The sequence below is a fragment of the Ursus arctos genome, unplaced genomic scaffold, assembly GCF_023065955.2.
Source record: "Ursus arctos isolate Adak ecotype North America unplaced genomic scaffold, UrsArc2.0 scaffold_39, whole genome shotgun sequence".
Lineage (NCBI taxonomy): Eukaryota > Metazoa > Chordata > Mammalia > Carnivora > Ursidae > Ursus > Ursus arctos.
In genome coordinates this window covers 1,548,506-1,566,013 of record NW_026623055.1, presented here as the reverse complement: position 1 = coordinate 1,566,013, position 17,508 = coordinate 1,548,506, and the positions used below count along the sequence as shown (strand labels likewise).

Genomic DNA, 17,508 nt, shown 5'->3' with positions numbered 1-17,508 from the left:
TGGCTGAGTAATATTCCATTGTATATATGGACCACATCTTCTTAATCCAGTCATCTGTTGAAGGGCATCCTGGCTCCTTCCACGATTTAGCTATTGTGGACAATGCTGCTATGAACATTGGGGTGCTTAATGGCCCTTCACTTCACTACGTCTGTATCTTTGGGGTAAATACCCAGTAGTGCAATGGCTGGGTCATAGGGTAGCTCAATTTTTAACTTTTTAAGGGACCTCCACACTGTTTTCCAGAGTGGCTGTACCAACTTGCATTCCCACCAACAACGTAGGAGGGATCCCCTTTCTCCACATCCTCTCCAACGATTGTTGTTTCCTGCCTTGTCAATTTTTGCCATTCCAACTGGCAGAAGGTGCTATCTCAGTGTGGTTTTGATTTGAATTTCTCTGATGGCTAATGATTTTGAACATTTTTTCATGTGTCTGTTAGCCATTTGTATGTCTTCATTGGAAAAGTGTCTGTTCATATCTTCTGCCCATTTTTTGATTTGTTTATTTGTTTCTCGTGTATTGAGTTTGAGCAGTTCTTTGTAGATCTTGGGTACCAGTCTTTTATCTGTAGTGTCATTTGCAAATATCTTCTCCCATTCCGTGGGCTGCCTCTTAGTTTTTTTGACTGTTTCCTTGGCTGTGCAGAAGCTTTTTATCTTGATGAAGCCCCACAAGTTCATTTTTTCTTTTGTTTCTCTTGCCTTTGGAGATGTATCATGAAAAATGTTGCTGTGGCCGATGTCCTACAGGTTGCTGCCTATGTTCTCCTCTAGGATTTTGATGGAATCCTGTCTCACATCGAGGTCTTTCATCCATTTGGAGTTTATCTTTTTGTATGGTGTGAGAGAGTGGTCAAGTTTCATTCTTTTGCCTGTAGCTGTCCAATTTTCCCAGCACCATTTATTGAAGAGACTGTCTTTTTTCCACTGGATGTTTTTTCCTGCTTTGTCAAAGATTAGTTGCCCAAAGAGCCGAGGGTCCATTTCTGGGTTCTCTATCCTGTTCCATTGGTCTGTGTGTCTGTTTTTGTGCCAGTACCATATTGTCTTTGTGATCACAGCTTTGTAGTACAGCTCAAAATCTGGCCTTGTGATTCCCCCAGCTTTGTTTTTCCTTTTCAACAGTTCCTTGGCGATTCTGGGCCTTTTCTGGTTCCACACAAATTTAAGGGCTGTTTGTTCCAGTTCTTTGTAAAATGTCATTGGTATTTTGATCAGGATGGCATTGAAAGTGTAGATTGTTCTGGGTAGCATAGACATTTTAACTATGTTAATTCTTCCGATCCACGAGCATGGAATGTTTTTCCATCTTTTTGTGTCTTCTTCAATGTCTTTCAAGAGTGATTTGTAGTTTCTAGAATACAGATCCTTTACTTCTCTGGTTAAGTTAATTCCGAGATAATGTATGGTTTTTGGTGCTATCGTAAGTGGAATGGATTCCCTGATTTCTCTTTCTTCAGTCTCATTGTTCGTGTATAGAAATGCAACTGGTTTCTGAGCATTGATTTTGTATCCCACCACATTACTGAATTGCTGTATAACTTCTAGTAGTTTGGGGGAGAATTCTTTGGGTTTTCCATATATAGAGTATCATGTCATCTGCGAAGAGAGACAGTTTGACTTCTTCTTTGCCGATTTGGATATCTTTGATCCCTTTTTGTTGTCTGATTGCTGTTGCAAGGACTTCTAGTACTATGTTGAATAATAGTAGCGAGAGTGGGCATCCTTGTCGTGTTCCTGATCTTAAGGGAAAGGCTTCCAGCTTTTCCCCATTGCGAATGATATTTGCTGTAGGCTTTTCATAGATGGTTTTTATGAAATTGAGGAATGTACCCTCTATCCCTACACTCTGAAGTGTTTTAATCAGGAAACGATGCTGTATTTTGTCAAATGCTTTTTCTGCATCTATTGAGAGGATTGTATGGTTCTTGACTCTTGTTGATATGATCTGTTACACTGATCGATTTGCGAATGTTGAACCACCCTTGCATCCCAGGGATGAATCCCACTTGGTCATGATGGATAATCCTTTTAATGTACTGTTGGATCCTATTAGCTAGGATCTTGTTGAGAATTTTGGCGTCCATATTCATCAGGGAAATCGGTCTGTAATTCTCCTTTTTGAGGGGGTCTTTGCCTGGTTTGGGGATCAGGCAAAGTAATACTGGCCTCATAGAATGAGTTTGCTAGTTTTCCTTCTGTATCCAGTTTTTTGAAACAGCTTCAGGAGAATAGGTATTATTTCTTCTTTGAATGTTTGGTAGAATTGCCTGGGGAATCCATCAGGCCCTGGAGTCTTGTTTTTCGGGAGATTTTTGATCACTGCTTCAATCTCTTATAATTAATTGGTCTGTTTAAAAAATCAATTTCTTCCAGTTTCAGTTTTGGTAGTTTATAGGTTTCCAGGAAGGCATCCATTTCTGCCAGGTTGTTTAATTTATTGGCATAAAGCTGTTGATAAAAGTTTCTAATGATCCTTCCTATTTCATTGGTGTTAGTTGTGACCTCTCCCTTTTCATTCATAATTTTATTAATTTGGGTCCTTTCTCTATTCTTTTGAATAAGTCTTGCCAGTGGCTTATTGATCTTATTTATTCTTTCAAAGAACCAGCTTCTAATTCTGTTGATCTGAACTACTGTGCTCTTTGTTTCTAATTCATTGATCTCTGCTCTAATCTTGAACTGCTTTCTCGTGCATGGGTTAGGCCTGTTCTTCTGTTCCTGTTCCAGCTTCTTGAGGTCAGAATATAAAAACTGCATTTTAGATTTTTCTATTCTTTTGAGTGAGGCCGGGATGGCTATGTATTTCCCCCTTAGGGCTGCCTTTGCAGTGTCCCGTAGGTTTTGGACCATTGTGTTTTCATTTTTGTTATTCTCCATAAATTGTTTAAATTGATTTTTGATTTCCTGGTTTATCGAATCATTCTTGAGCAGGATGGTTCTTAGTTTCCAAGTATTTGAGTTTCTTCCAAATTTTTCCTTTTGATTGAGTTCCAATTTCAAAGCATGTGGTCTGAGAATATGCAGGGAATAATTTCAGTCTTTTGGTATCGGTTGAGACCTGTTTTGTGACCCAGTATATGGTCTATTCTGGAGAAAGTTCCATGTGCATTCGAAAAGAATGAGTATTCTTTTGTTCTGGGGTGTAGTGTTCTATATATATATATCTATGAGGTCCATCTGGTCTAGTATCTCATTCAAAGCCTTGTTTCTTTGTTGATTTTCTGCTTAGGTGATCTGTCTGTGAGCAGAGTGTTGAGGTCCCCTACTATTAACATATTTTTATCTATATGTCTCTTTATTCTGGTTAAGAGTTGGCTTGTGTATCTTGCTGCTCCCCTGTTGGGGGTATAGACATTTATAATTGTCATATCCACTTGTTGGATACATCCTTTAAGAATAATATAGTGTCCTACTGTGTCTCTAACTACAGTCTTTAGTAAAATCCAATCTGTCTGATCTGAGAATTGCTACCCCAGCTTTCTTTTGAGGTCCACTGGCATGAAAAATGGTTTTCCATCCCTTCACTTTCAGTCTGGATGTATCTTTAGGTTCAAAATGAGTCTCTTGTAGACAGCAAATGGATGGGTCATGTCTTTTTATCCAATCTGCAACCCTGTGGCATTTATGGGAGCATTTAGGCCATTCACATTGAGAATGATTACTGAGAAATATGATTTTAATGAGGTCATGTTGCCTGTAAAGTCTTTGTTTCTATAGATTGTAGCTTTCTGTTCTGTATCACTCTTGGGCCTTTTTACTTTTATAGAACCCCCCCTTAATATCTCCTGTAGGGCTGGTTTCGTGGTTATGAAATTGGTCAGTGTCTGGCGATTCTGGAAGGTCCTTATCTGTCCATCAATTCTGAATGACAGCCTTGCTGGATAAAGGATCCTTGGCTGCATGTTTTTCTCTGAAAGAGCTTTAAAAATGCCCCCCCCAACCCTTTCTCTCATTCCAGGTCTGTGTAGACAAGTCTGACGTAATCCTGATATTTTTGCCTTTGTATGTGAGAAATTTCTTTGCCCTGGCCGCTTTCAATACTGCATCCTTCAATCTAATAGTTACGAAATGCACTATGACATGACGGGCGTGGCGTAAGTTTGTCGTGGTTGAATTTGGGACGGGTCCTCTCTGCCTCTTGAACACGAATGCTTGAATCCTTTGCTAGATTAGGGAAGTTTTCAGCTACAATTTGTTCAAATATCTCTTCTAGACCTCTCTCTTTTTCCACCCCTTCGGGGATGCTGATGATTCTGACATTGGAACGTTTCATTGAGTCAGTAATCTCCCGTAACCTACATTCTTGAGATTGGATTTTTTTGAGCCAAGTTTCATTTTAACTTTCCCTTCTACCATCCCATCCTCCATTTCACTAATTCCTTCTTCTGCCTCATTCACCCTAGCCGTCAGAGCCTCTAGTTTAGACTGCATTTGATTCATAGCATTTTTAATTTCTGCCAGATTCGCTCTCATTTCCGCCCTTAGAGATTCTATATTCTCGTTAATATTTTCTTCAAGTCTACACATCATCTTGACCATTGTTACTCTGAACTCCATTTCTCACAATTTGGTTATATCCATAAATATCAGTTCTGTGGCAGAGGCCACAGACTCATGGTCTTTTCTTTGCTGGGGGGTATTTCTCCTTCTCGTCATTCTGATGAGGAGAGGTAGCCGGGATGCCCAGAGCCCAAATTATTGACCAGGACCCAGGCAGCGTGCTTTTGTTTTATAGGGACCTTAGGAATGTGGGCTTCTTGATTTTTCAGCCTGCCTTCTGGGGGAGGGGCCTGCCGCACTGATACTCAGGCACCCCTGTTTGGGTAGAGTTGCCCCGTCCCCTGCGAGGGGGGATGGGGATGGGCACAATGTGAGCTGGTAATTCCGGGCTTTTGTTCTCTGGCAGCTTTCCCTGATGGTTTTCTGTGCCTCTTCTGAGAGTCAGAGCAGCAGTGGCTGAATCCTAGCCTCTGTCTCAGAACAGAGAGATCACAGTCCGCTCTCCACTGAACTCTCCTGGCCACTTTAACTCTGTTTCTGTTGGTGCTGCTAAAAACCCTGAAGTGTCCCAGGTTGTGCGCCCCACAGCCACTCTCCCAGTCCTCGCTTCCAGGGCTGGCAAGTCCCTATCCTTTGTGCTTCGAACACCGCCAGCCGCCCCGGTTCCCGCGTGCGCTCCCGAGCTCTCGGTTTCAGTGTGGTTCGGGGTGCTCCGGAGCACCGGTTTTCAGTCTGGTCGCGCACGCGCACTCCCAAACTGTTGGTTTCAGCCTAGTTTGAGTGTGCACTCCAGAGCTCTGGTTTTCAGTTTGGACGCGCGCACACTCCCGAGCTCCCGGTATCAGTCCGGTTCCAGTGAGCACTCCGGGGCGTTGGTTTTCACTCTGGTCGGGCGCGTTCCCAGGCTTACGGTCTCAGTCTGCTCTCTCTCTTGCGGGTGCCAGTCCGGGAGCCCGCCCGCTCCCCCGTGCAGGTGGCTCCTGCTTCCCGGTCGGTGCCCGAGCACGGTGGCTCCCTCCCCCTTCTGTTTATCTTCCAATATCTGTGCGGGGATTCACGGCTCCCCCACTTCGTACCTCAATGCTCAGTGCTAGAGATGTTCATTTGTAGAGATCCAGATGTATCTTCCTGCGTCTCAGGCTGATTCCGTGGGTGTTTAGGCTGGTCTGGTACCTATCCAGCTCGACTCAGGGGACCGGCTGAAAAAGGGGACCCCCTACTCCTCTGCCATCTTAACTCTCTCTCCGAGCCTCATTATTTCTGCTTGGGTTGCAGGGCCATCCCTAAACCAGTCACTTGGCTGGAACAGTGGAAAATGCTGACCGGCCAGGCTGGGGTCAGATGGCCATTCCTGGAATCCTGGCATAGAGGGTGGGTGGACTCCGCCTCAGCCACATGGACTGGGGTTAAGAGAGGAGTGGTCCTTAGAAAACTGGGGTGCTGGGACCAAAGAAGGGGAGATGGATTCTGGGAAGCCTGGAATACAGATGTTGGAGACAGGTGGGTCCTAGTGAGAAGGGTGCAGGAGCCCATGGGTGTGGTTTCGTGGCCTCCTGGGCCCTTTGCCACGAATCAGTGAGCAGGCATCCTGCGGACCTAACCATCCCTCCCCTTCCAGCGTCTACTGGGACTATGCCATGACCATCTGCCTGGAGGAGATTGTGTACCTGCACTGCCATCAGCAAGGTAGGGACCATGGGGGAGCACGGGGCTGGGGTGTTCCTCCTGGCTCCCCTGCCTGGCCCCACCTCCTTAGTACCTGTGCAGCCTCAAACAAGTGACCTCTCGCTGAGCCTCAGTTTCCCCATCTGTAAAACGGAATCACAACAGCACCTACTCCTGGCGTTGTTGTGAACATCCTGTGACATATGATAAGGGCTCAGCACCAAACCCATGGTATTAGCTGCTCACGCCTATTGAGCGCTTATGATGTGCCAAGCAGGGCTCTAAACAGCTTGGCACGAGGTCACACACCCCGGGAACTCCTGAGTTTGGACTCGAAATCAGGTCTTTATCATTCCAAAGCCTGTGCTCTCAAGATCTGGGATTAATAACTAGAGTTCTCCTTTAAGGCTCAGAGAAGGCACATTCAGAACAAGCAAAAGGCCATCCTGCTGTAGAAAGCAAGTGATCCATGCCCCACCAAGGCACAAAACATGAAGCTTAGTTAGTGAGACAGATCTGGGTTCAGATCCAGGCCCTACTGTGCAGCCCTGGGCAAATTACATCGCCTCTCTGAGCCTTGGTTTCATCACTTGTAAAACACACAATAAGAGATATACCTCATAGGTCTATTTTGAGTATTCCAGTAAGACACTGCCTTTAACATGCTGTGCTATATACAGTAAGCGCTCAATACGTGCTAGCAAGTCAACTACTGCCCTGAGAAGGGATAGGTCTGCAAGCCTCCATGAAGAAATAGGTCAGGCTGATTCGTAGAGGGTGATTGAGGGTGTAGAGGGACATCACATGTTTAGGGGCATCATTTCCTTTGGGGGGTGACTTCATCGGGGCCAAACATAGTCTTCTGGATCATGTCCTCTACTTCCTGGTCAGTGACCGTGGCAGGTGGGGTGGAAGAGGCTTGGCGGGGGCTAAAAACTGGCCCTGACCTTCTGCCCAGGCCTTTCTCAGAGCCTTGGAGCAGGTCTGTGGGTCTGGTTTGACATGCCTGGGGGGATGCGTATGCCGGGAGGGCCCCATACCCATGCCTCATACTGACTTCCCGCTGGATCTCCTCTGGCTGGGTCGTGGTGGCAGTGGACAGCGGCGGGACAGTGGTGCTGGTCAGCCAGGACGGGATCCAGAGGCCGCCTTTCTGCTTCCCCAAGGGAGGGCACCTCCTGCAGTTCCTCTCGTGCCTGGAAAATGGGCTGCTCCCTCATGGGCAGCTGGACCCTCCACTCTGGTCTCAGCGGGGAAAGGTGAGTGATCACAGGGGACCCAGGGAGGCTGGGGTGGGGGTCAGCTATGGGGAGTGGTCATTCTTTATTTTTTGAAAGAGAGGTGCATGCGTGTGTGTGCAAGCAGGGTGGGGGAGGGGTGGGGGAGAGGGAGAATCCCAAGTAGGCTCCGCACCCAACCCAAGACTTGGGGCCGGATCTCACGACCCTGAGATCATGACTTGAGCCGAAATCAAGAGTCAGATGCTTAACCGACTGAGCCACCCAGGCACCCGGAGGAGTGGTCATTCTTGCCCATGGATCCTTAAGTGGCTTTGTGGGCACATACACACCCCACTGAAACCCTCAGGCTGTGCAGATTGTGGGGACAGGTGTATCCCAAGGACTGTGCAATAGGACACCTTCTTTCAGGGCAAAGTATTTCCCAAACTGCGCAAGCGAAGCCCTCAGGGTTCCGAGTCCACGTCTTCAGACAAGGAAGACGACGAGGCCACAGATTACGTGTTCAGGACCATCTGCCCCGGCATGCGGTCTGAATTCGGTAAGCTGCCCCGTCTCTGGGCCCCCTGGATCCAGATGTTAGCTGATCATGAAAATGATTCCAGGTGTTTGGAACTAGAGGACAAGTGGTTTTTTTCCCAGGGGCCTGAGCCTCACAGAGCTAACACAAGCAGTCATGTATGGTTTTCAGAATCTTTGAGAACAAGGACGTCCTTTCTGAAGAAGTGCCTACATCAGAAATGGGCAGACTCCTTCCTGTGGTCCAAATTCGGCCCCCGGCCTACTTTTGTAAATAAAGTTTTATTGGAACACAGTCCCGCCCATTCATATCCATATTGTGTGTGGCTGCTCTCACACCGCAGCAGCGGAGTGGGAGTGTTGTGACAGAGACCGTATGGTCCACAAAGCCAAAAATAGTTACTATCTGGCCCTTTATAGAAAAAGTTTGCAGATGCCTGCCTCAAGTAATAAGAGAGAAGAGTTTGGCCCTGTGGGAGGGATGAGGGGCCATAAATGGTTCTAAACCCCCTCTCAGTGTCTTCCTGCCTCTGTCTCCACCACCCGGTCTGTGTGCACAGAGGAGGCAAAGACAAGTTCTGAACCGTGCAGACAGGCTCAGAGTCAGAGGAGGGCATTTTCAGACTCCTGTGTTGCTGAGACTGTCTGTACCATCTGGCGTGGTAGGCGTGAGCCACGTGTGGCTCCCGAGCACTTGAAATGCAACGAGTTCGAAGAGAGATGTGCCTTAAGTGTAAAAGACACCCTGCATTCTGGAGACTTTGGAGCAACAATAGGAAAGAATGTAAAATATCTCATCAGCAATGTTATATTGACTCTATGTTAAAATGGTAACATTAGGGATACACTAGGTCAAACAGAATATACTGTTGAAATTGATTTCATCTGTTTCTTTCCCCCCCTTTAGTGTGGCTACTAGAAACTTCTAAAATAAGCTGGTGGCTCAGGGAAGATTCCTATTGAACAGAGCTGGCCTAGGGCGGGGTTGACACATTGGATGAATAATTGTGTGTTTGGGAGGGGGGGTCTTGTCCATTATAGGATGGCAAGCAGCATCCCTGGTCTCTACCCACTGGATAGATGCCAATAGCATCTAGCAAATTCTCAGGTTGCGACAACAAAAAATGTCGCCAGACATCGCCAAATGTCCTTGAGGGGCCAGAATTGCCCCAGTTGAGAACTGCTGGTCTGGACAGAGGATGGATGAGGTTGAGGGGGGATATCGGTCAGGAGAGTGTGAATAGGGTCTTGGGGTCTGATGCCCTGGGTCAGAATCCCAGCTGCACTATTTGTTCACTGGGTGGTCTTGGGCATGATGCTTCCATCTGTGCCTCAGTTCCCAAATCTGTAAAAGGGGATAATAATAATAATAATATTTACTCTCAGTAAGTGATAGCTGTCGTTAGCAGAAAGAGAAAGGGGACCTCGGTCGGAAAGAGCTGTTATGCCAGTTACCACCTGCTGGGGCCGTGGATGGTTCAGTAGTGTTGCCATTCTGAGCCTCAGTTTCCACTCTGCAGAATGGGAGGAGAGATGCATCTCCCACAGGGGCATTAAGGCTGATAAAGCAATCCCTGCACAGCAGCCGGCACAGAGTAGGGCATTTTATAAACATCAGCGTTCTTTCTTCCTCAAAGCCAACACAATACATGGGAGCTGTGCAGAGCCGGGCAGGGGGGAGATCAAGCCCCGAGGAGTGGGTTCTTTGGCTGTTTCAGGGTTCTGCCCACCTCAGACATTTCATTTCACTAGTGCTTTTTGTTTTGTGTCTCAAGTTGCTCCTGACCCCCTGGGCAGCCCTGCCCCCGGCTCCGCGAGCCCCGCCAGGACGGTGGTTCCTACCAGCCGGTCCGTGCTGGTGGTGGCCAGGGGCGGTCAGTGGGCGCGAGCCAGATGGGACACCACCTTCCCCGTGTCGGGCCGGAAGCAGCAGCCCCCCAGTAATGTCTGGGCTCCTCCCATGCCTGGGGCTGGGTGCTGGCCACCTCTGCCATGCTGTCTTTTGAGTCTTGGTCCCCAGGACGAGGGAAGCCGGAGACAAATGGATGCCCTCACGCTGTCCAGCCTCCACGTGGCAGAATGCAGCTTGGAGTGTTGTGGGGTCCATAGGGAAGGGGTCCACTGGTGATGCTGGTGGAGTGTGAGATGCTGGGGCCGGGGCCAAGGCATACTGGCCACAGCTTGCTGAAGCTGATCAATGCTTCCCTGAGACTGGCGGAGAACTGGGGATGCTTTTCTAGAACATTTTACAGGGGCTCACTGGTCTTTCTTGGCCAGCTCATCAGTGAATCAGCTTGGGGAGGAGCTTTCTGCACTAACAGTGGCTAGGGCTGGGCCCTGTCAGCTACTGAGCTCTGATGACAAGTGGCCCTGGGTCCATAACTTCCCAGCCTCGCAGCCCAAGGGAAGAGGCCAGGGATTACCAGTCATCCTTGAGGGGGCAGGGCCTGTGGGACAGATGTGCACCCTTCTCAATCTCCTAGGTCAGGACTTGGCAAACCAGGGCCCAGGGGCCGGAGCCAACCTCATTCAGTGCGACCCATGAGCTAAGAATGGTTTTTACATTTTTTTAATGATTGAAAAAAATCAAAAGAAGAGTAATATTTGTGACCTGTAAAAATACGAAACTCAGATTTCAGTGTCCATAAATAAAGTGTTATTGGAACATAGCCACGCTCACGTGTTTGCAGCTTGTGGATGGCTGTGTTTGCATGATGATGACAAAGTTGAGTGGCTATGATCGCGGCCAAATGGTTCACGAACCCTAAAAATGTTTACTGCCTGGCCCTTGACGGAAAATGTTTCCCGAGCCCTGTCCTAGAGAAAATAAAATGTTTGCACCTGTCTGGAACTGCCAGGAGGCCAGGAAGTTAGTGATAGAAATTGTAATGTGTGAGTCACCGTTGTGTCTGTCATGCGGCTCTGCAGACGGGGCGGTTTCCATGGAGCTGGCAGGGAAGGCGGTGAGGGACACTCCAAGTGCTGCATCCTGGGACCATGTGATCACAAGTCACCAGTGTCCGTGTTAGGATATCAGTCATGCTCTCTTGGTTCTCGAACGTGGCTGCTGTTATCAAAATTTTTTTGGATATACGGATTTAAGGGCTGTATCTCCAGGAGGTTTAAATTCAGTAGGTCAGGGGTAGGATACAGGCATGGCTTTTTAAGAAGCCCCCCGCCACGTGATTCTGGGTGGGGGTAACCCACCTGTTTGAGACCTGTTGATGGAAGAGCCCTATGGCTCAGGATGATGGACAGTGCAGGTGGCCTCATCAGCAGGAGCTCCATTGGGTCCCTCGTCCTTGGCACCCTGCCTCATCTGTTGAGTTAGGCTCCCTTCTGTCTCCCCGGTAGACTCTGTCTTCCAGAGAGTCTGTCTCTGGCGACTCGGGACTATGAGCCGTCCCCAGAAGCCCCCAGCAGGCTCCTCTTCCTTCTTGTCAGCCTCCTGTGAGGACGCTTGAATGACAACATGGTGAGGCTCGGCCTCCTGCTCTGGGACTGGGTCTGTCCCTCTTGTCTGTCTCTCTTCCCCCCATGCCCCACTTCTTCCTCTCTCTTCAGCTCTCATCAGCTCTGCCTGTCTGCTGAGGGCCCCAAATCTTGGTGGTGGTTTTCCCTGGATCAGGTGGGCTCACAGGTCTGGGTCAGATAATGATTGGGGTCGCTGTCTCTGACTGTCACATTCAGGGTCTTTCCCTGTCCCTGTGCTGGCCTAGGGGCAAGCTGGTTGCTTTGGGATGAGCTTTCTGTGACCCACATAGGCTTAACCGGGGCTCTTGCTCCGACCCTCCTGTCCACCACAGTCCCCCAGGACCTGATGGATGTCTCCGTGAGCAACCTACCGCCCCTTTGGCAACCCAGCCCCCAGAAATCCTCCTGCTCACCCTGTTCACAGAGTGGCCTGGCCGATGGTGGCTCGTCCAATGGCTGCAACCATGAGAGGTATGAGGGGCTTAATCTGTGGGTGGAGGGTGTGGAAGGATTTGCCAAAGATTTGTAGATACCCATGTCTTGCCCAGCACTGAATTCAGAGGAGGAACATAAGCTATGAGATCATCGAGGTCTGGGTTAAATCCTAGCCTCATGAAGTCCTAGCTTCCTTACACGTATCAGTCAGGATAACCAAGGTTATGTTGCAGTAACAAACAGTCCTGGAATCTCAATGGCTTAGTACAACAGAGGTTGATTTATCATGCGTACTGTGTGTCTCTCGTGGGTCAGCTGGGGGCTCTGCTTGCACCACATTAAAGGGCCTGGCTGATGGAACGACACCTTCTGGAATATTCCCAGTCGCAGTGACAGAGGGAAAGGTAGGTCTGGGGCTCCTGAAGGACAATGAAATGCTCCACCCTGAGAGCAGCACATACTCTTTCTGCTCACGCCTCATTGACCTCATCCACAACATTCCAGGAAGCGCAGCCCTATCATGCTCTTGGAAGGCGGAAACTAGCAATACTACTCACTGCAAACCACATGTGCCTCCATTTGCTTCTCCACCGAATGGGGATACGAATGCTTGCTTTGCATAGCTATTGTAAGGACAAATCAGATACTGGTCTAATGTGGCCAGCACGTGGTACCCAGCCCCTGGAAATGTTCAATTAAGTGACGCTTCTTATTTTATTGGATAAAGTTAGACCCCCCCAGATCATCTATCTCCTGGCCGACAGATCTCATGTGTCTTCAGGGCTGCTCAGTGCAATAATGAGACTGGTCTTGTTTCCCACCAAACCCACCTGGCCTGGCTGGGGAGAGTGGAACCCCTTTTTCCATGCCAGGCCCCTGGCCCCATGGGTGGTCCTGTCTTCAGCCATAGGAGCTTAAGGGGTGGGAGCTGGCATCACACTCTTGCAGTCGTCCAGGGCCTGCTTTCGGCACGTGGTCCACAGACCTGCAGCAGCATCCTGGGGCAGATCTCAGTCCATCTTGCCAGACCTACTGAAGCAGAATCTGCATTTCACTGGATCCTAAGATCGTGTGTGCACGTTTCAGTTTGAGAAGCTTTCCTGTAATCAGAGAGTCTCCCACGTTTGTGTGCATCAGAATCACCAGCGGGAGGTGATACTGGTTCCCAGACAACTTCCTTAGGGGCCCCGATTGAGTCGGTCGGTGCGGGGCCCAGGAATCCGCATATTGGAGAAATCCCAAGTGATTCTTGGGCTGTGGTCCAGGGGCCATTGAAAAATGCTGTTGTAACCTAGTGTCCCCTCTCGTGGCATCTGCTTCCACACCTGGAGTGACGGGGAGTTCATCACCTTTCACAAGCCAAGTCCCCTGTGGGACAGCTGTCCGTGTGGTGCTCTTCTTAGGTAAACTGAGCAAGCCTGAGCCCCACCAACTTGAGGCCATGACGAGGGTGATTTTCATGTTTAATGCCTCCATGTGTGTAACTGGAACACCTTAGCCATGCCCCTGTTCCTGTCTTGTTGAGTTTTCCTGAGTGTCCCCAGGATGTCCTGAGAAAAAAAGATGCAGATATTCCTCCACTCTGTTCTCTGTGAGAATGCAGTCCCATCAGCAGTCCTTGATTTCCCCAACAGTGCTAGGGCCTTACTCCCCTCTCCTCTTTCAGCCAAAACAGCCCCCCCCCCCAAATTCCCATGCAAGGAGAAGCTCTGAGGCGTCACCTCCTTTGCAACAGCCAGACTCTGAGTCCCAGTTCGGCTCAGTTTGGTTTAGCTGGGTCACTTCAGAAGTCAGAACTCTTTCTACAAGTGACAGAAACCCACTGCAGACTGGTTCAAATACAGAAGAAAATCTCAGCAGAACTGAGGAGTCTAGAGGTGCAGTGACTTCAGGCATGGTTGGTTCCAGACGCTCAGAACACAAATGTCTCTGTTTCTTCACCTCTTGTCTCTGGCTGCCTCCGTGATGGTTTCATTCTCAGGCAGGCCCTTCCTATGCAGCGGCAGAAATGGATCCCAGCAGCCACTGCCCTACATCCCTCTGGCTTAGGAACTCGAGCAGAGAAAAGAGTGTGTATCTCCCCGTAGTTCCAACGAAAGTCCCAGGGCTCGTTCTCATTGGCTCAGGTCGGATCACATGACCACGTCTTACCCAATGCCTGTGCCTCCAGCCTGAATCCTGCACGGGGTCGAATCAGCCCCATGCAAACCACAGAGAGTTGGGGAGAAAGTGACCCCAGAGCTGATAGGTGAAGTGGACGAATGGGTAGAAACAGTAGTCCCCCCAGAGTCCCCTTGGCTGGTTGGTTTTAATCTGCCCCCTCCGGGTAACGGGCTCCACTCCTCCAGGAAACGTGGGCTCTGTGTGGTCTTTTCTAAGTGTCCCCTCTTCCTCCACCTGCAGGGCACCGCTGAAGCTCCTCTGTGACAACATGAAGTACCAGATCCTTTCCAGAGCCTTCTATGGATGTGCGTACTGGCCTTTTTTGCCACTGTGGTCTACGGGCACGTTGATCGAATGCCTGTTGTATGGCATCAGTATTGGGGGAAGGAGCCCGGCTCTGGCACGTGAACCTCGGCTCCCCTAGTTCCCGGATGTGTCTAGTTTTAGTGAAGTTAGGCAGACTTCTCGGAGCCTGAACTCCCTCCACCAGGGACTGGGCATAAGTTTTATCTCTAGTTCTTAGAGAGGGCAGCCAACGATGGGGCTCCTCGTGGCAGGGGTTTGGTTGGTCACCATCGCATCCCCAGTGCCTGCCTTAGAGGGTTTGTTCTCAGAATTAAAAGAGAAGCCTGTATAAAACCCCTAGCACCCAGCATTCCATGTCATGGGTGCTCAGCGAAAGTCCGTTCCCCTCACCTGTGGGCAGAAGCAGAAGAGTAAGGAGAAGTTAAAAATTAAAGCTTAAATACAGGTATTCTGATTATTTCCAGTTAGCATATGAGGAAGCTAAGGCACAAGGAGGCAGAGTGACTTGTCCAAGGTCACACCGCTAATGCAGGACAGAGCTGGGACTCAAACCTAGGCCTGTCTGACCTCAAAGGCTGTTTTGTTTGTTTTCCTTCACTCGCTGTGTTGATTCTTAGCACGTTTTATTTTCCCAGCCTCCCAGCCTAGATGAGGGAGATAAATCGTGTGTATTATCAGGGATTCTAGAAAAGTGTTAATATATCCTGCGTAGGCCTGGGGAATAGCAGGGCCAGCCGTGTGCCCGAGTGCCTGGAGGGGCAGGGAGAGCATGAGCTCCCAAGAGCAAGGATTTTTGCCTGTTCTGTTATCACCCATCCCCAGTGCCTAATGCAGGGCCTGGCGTGGAGCAGGCCCTGGACGAGTATTTATGGGACCCAAATGGAAGAGCTTCCTGGAGGAAGGGTTGGGGGTCAAGAGGGATCTCAAACAATGTTATCGCATTCAGTGGCTTGTCCCTGGTGGTGGTTAAGAGCCCAGGTTCTGGTGCTGTGCAGCTTGTGATCAAATCCTAACTCTGCACTTCCTAGCAGTGTGACCTGGGCAGGAGACAGAAGCAGTCTGTGCCTCGGTTTCCCCGTCTATAATGTGGAGAAGATAGGAGTACCTGTTTCATATGGTTGTATGAGAATTTAGTGAGTTAAGTATGTGAGGTACGGGCAGCTCCCTGGCACGTAGTGCGTGCTTGTGTAAGTGTTAGTCACTCCCTCCTCCTCCCCCTCCTTTCCCCTCCCCCTCCTCCTCCTCATTGCTGGTAGGGGCCTGTCCTCAGGCCCCAGAAGGGTCCTCTCTGGGCCTTGATAAGGGAGAGTCAGAGGGCGGGGGCACAGGCAGAGCAAACACACTCTGGCATTTGCTGATTGCCTCTTGTGTACCAGGCACTGTGCCCTCCAGGTGCCCAGGGCAGAGCAAGTAAGGGGCAGCAGGTTAGTGGGAAACCCTTTAAGAGTGCAGAGCCATCTCTGAAAGCAAACTAGGTACATCTCCCAGGGCCTTCTTTATCCAGCTGCACTTTGCACAAGATTCGTCCACCTCTGCCATTCTCCTCCCTTGGGACAGATTGGAGGCACCCAGAGGCACAGCGAGCCTGTGGGGTCACTTACCACCTCCTTCCTGCCGCCCCTTCCCGGCCTCTGCCCATGGATTAAATACCTTGGCTTCTGGCAGAAATAATGTCACCCTGGCCCAGGCTAAGAAAGGTGATCGGACGTCTCCAGGCTCACCCAACTATTAAGCAGTCAGGCCAGCAAGGGATTTTGCCCCTCAGAGCCCCTTCCTCGCCTGGAAGAAAGGGATGGTGGGACTTTCTAGGTCATGAGGGTTCACTGGGATTGCGGGCGGGGCAGTGCTTTGAGATCCATGAGACAAGGCAAGGTGGGTTGGGTGGTGGATGATGGCCCTTTCCCTCCCTCCCTCTCCAGGGCTTGCCTACTGCAGACACCTGTCCACCGTGAGGACCCACCTGTCAGCCCTGGTCAATCACATGATCGTGTCTCCAGACTCGCCCTGTGATGCTGGGCACGGGCTGACGGCCAGGATCTGGGAGCAGTACCTTCAGGACAGCACAGTAAGGCTTGGCCTGGCTCGGTCTGCAGTGGGGCAGACAGAGCCTGTGGGGGGACCGTCTGGTTATCTGAGCAGTAGACCCACCTGCTTGTGAGGACTTGAGGCTGTTATGACACCTTTGGGTTCTGCATACCCAACGCAAAGGCCCTTCCCTTCTTGAGAGTTCCAAGACCCACAGCCCACTTCTGCCTGTAAGGGTGAGGATCAAGGAGGATGGAAAGTACATATTCTCATCTAGAAGGAGTAAGAATGAATCCATCACCAAGCATTTATTAAGCACCAGCTGTATGCTCAGTGGTGCAAGAAGTGCTTTAAGTCCCCAGCAGGAAGGAACTTACAGCACAGTTGAACTACTTAGAGTGACGGAGGTAGTGAAGTCAGAGGAGGCAGCTGGGCGGAGGAAAGCCCGCCACGTGCCCCTCTGCCTCAGGGCCAGAGAATCCTCCCATTAGATATTTCACCCGGAGACAGATTTCTAAGATTTTCTTATCAGAAGGCAAATGTCCCCACAAGGAAGGTGTTTACGGTGGAAAAAAGCTTCACGGTCGGAGAGTTTGGGAAACAAGATGAGTCAACTTTTCTGTACCCTGCAGCACTTCCTAGAACCTTGGCTAGGCTGATACACTTGCCGGTCTCAAGAAACGGGGGTGGGTGGGATGGGGGGGGGAGCATATGGAACAATCCCTCAAATGTGTGGGGCCACAGGGACCTTTGTTGGAAAAGTGCCTCCATGGCTGGTGTGGAAGGCAGAATCGATTTCGATAGACACTAGTCTCACTGCCGCCAGCAGCAGGCTTTCAGAAGAGAGACCTGATTTCTCCACGCGGGACGAACGCGGTGGCTCAGTCCGCCGGGTGCCTTCCCACCCGGGCCCTGGGGAGGGCCTGGCTTCGCCACGCTGGGGAAAGGTGCTATCCTGTGTATTGATTTGGGAATGCTGGGGGACTCTGGGAGAAACAAACTGGTTCCCAAACCTGGACAAACAGAAGGGTTATTTGACATTTTTTTTTGGCCAAAATTAGCTGTTTTTCTGAACAACAGGAGGAATGCCTGCTTACTGGGACAACTCAAACAAGGAAGAATGCAGGTGTATAAAACGAAAATTGTTTAGTTACCTTCTTTCTGCCACAATGCGTTCG

General features: G+C 49.7%; 1 protein-coding gene across 1 annotated transcript in view; it reads left to right on the top strand.

Annotated features, from left to right (window-relative positions):
• Window positions 1-17,508, top strand: part of LOC125282369 (small G protein signaling modulator 1-like) — a 56,971-nt gene that overhangs the window by 20,672 nt on the left and 18,791 nt on the right. Inside the window, 6 exon segments of the mRNA XM_057306482.1 lie at window positions 6,124-6,191; window positions 7,266-7,429; window positions 7,820-7,949; window positions 11,734-11,872; window positions 14,240-14,304; window positions 16,225-16,370. Coding sequence (XP_057162465.1) covers window positions 6,124-6,191; window positions 7,266-7,429; window positions 7,820-7,949; window positions 11,734-11,872; window positions 14,240-14,304; window positions 16,225-16,370 — 712 coding nt within the window.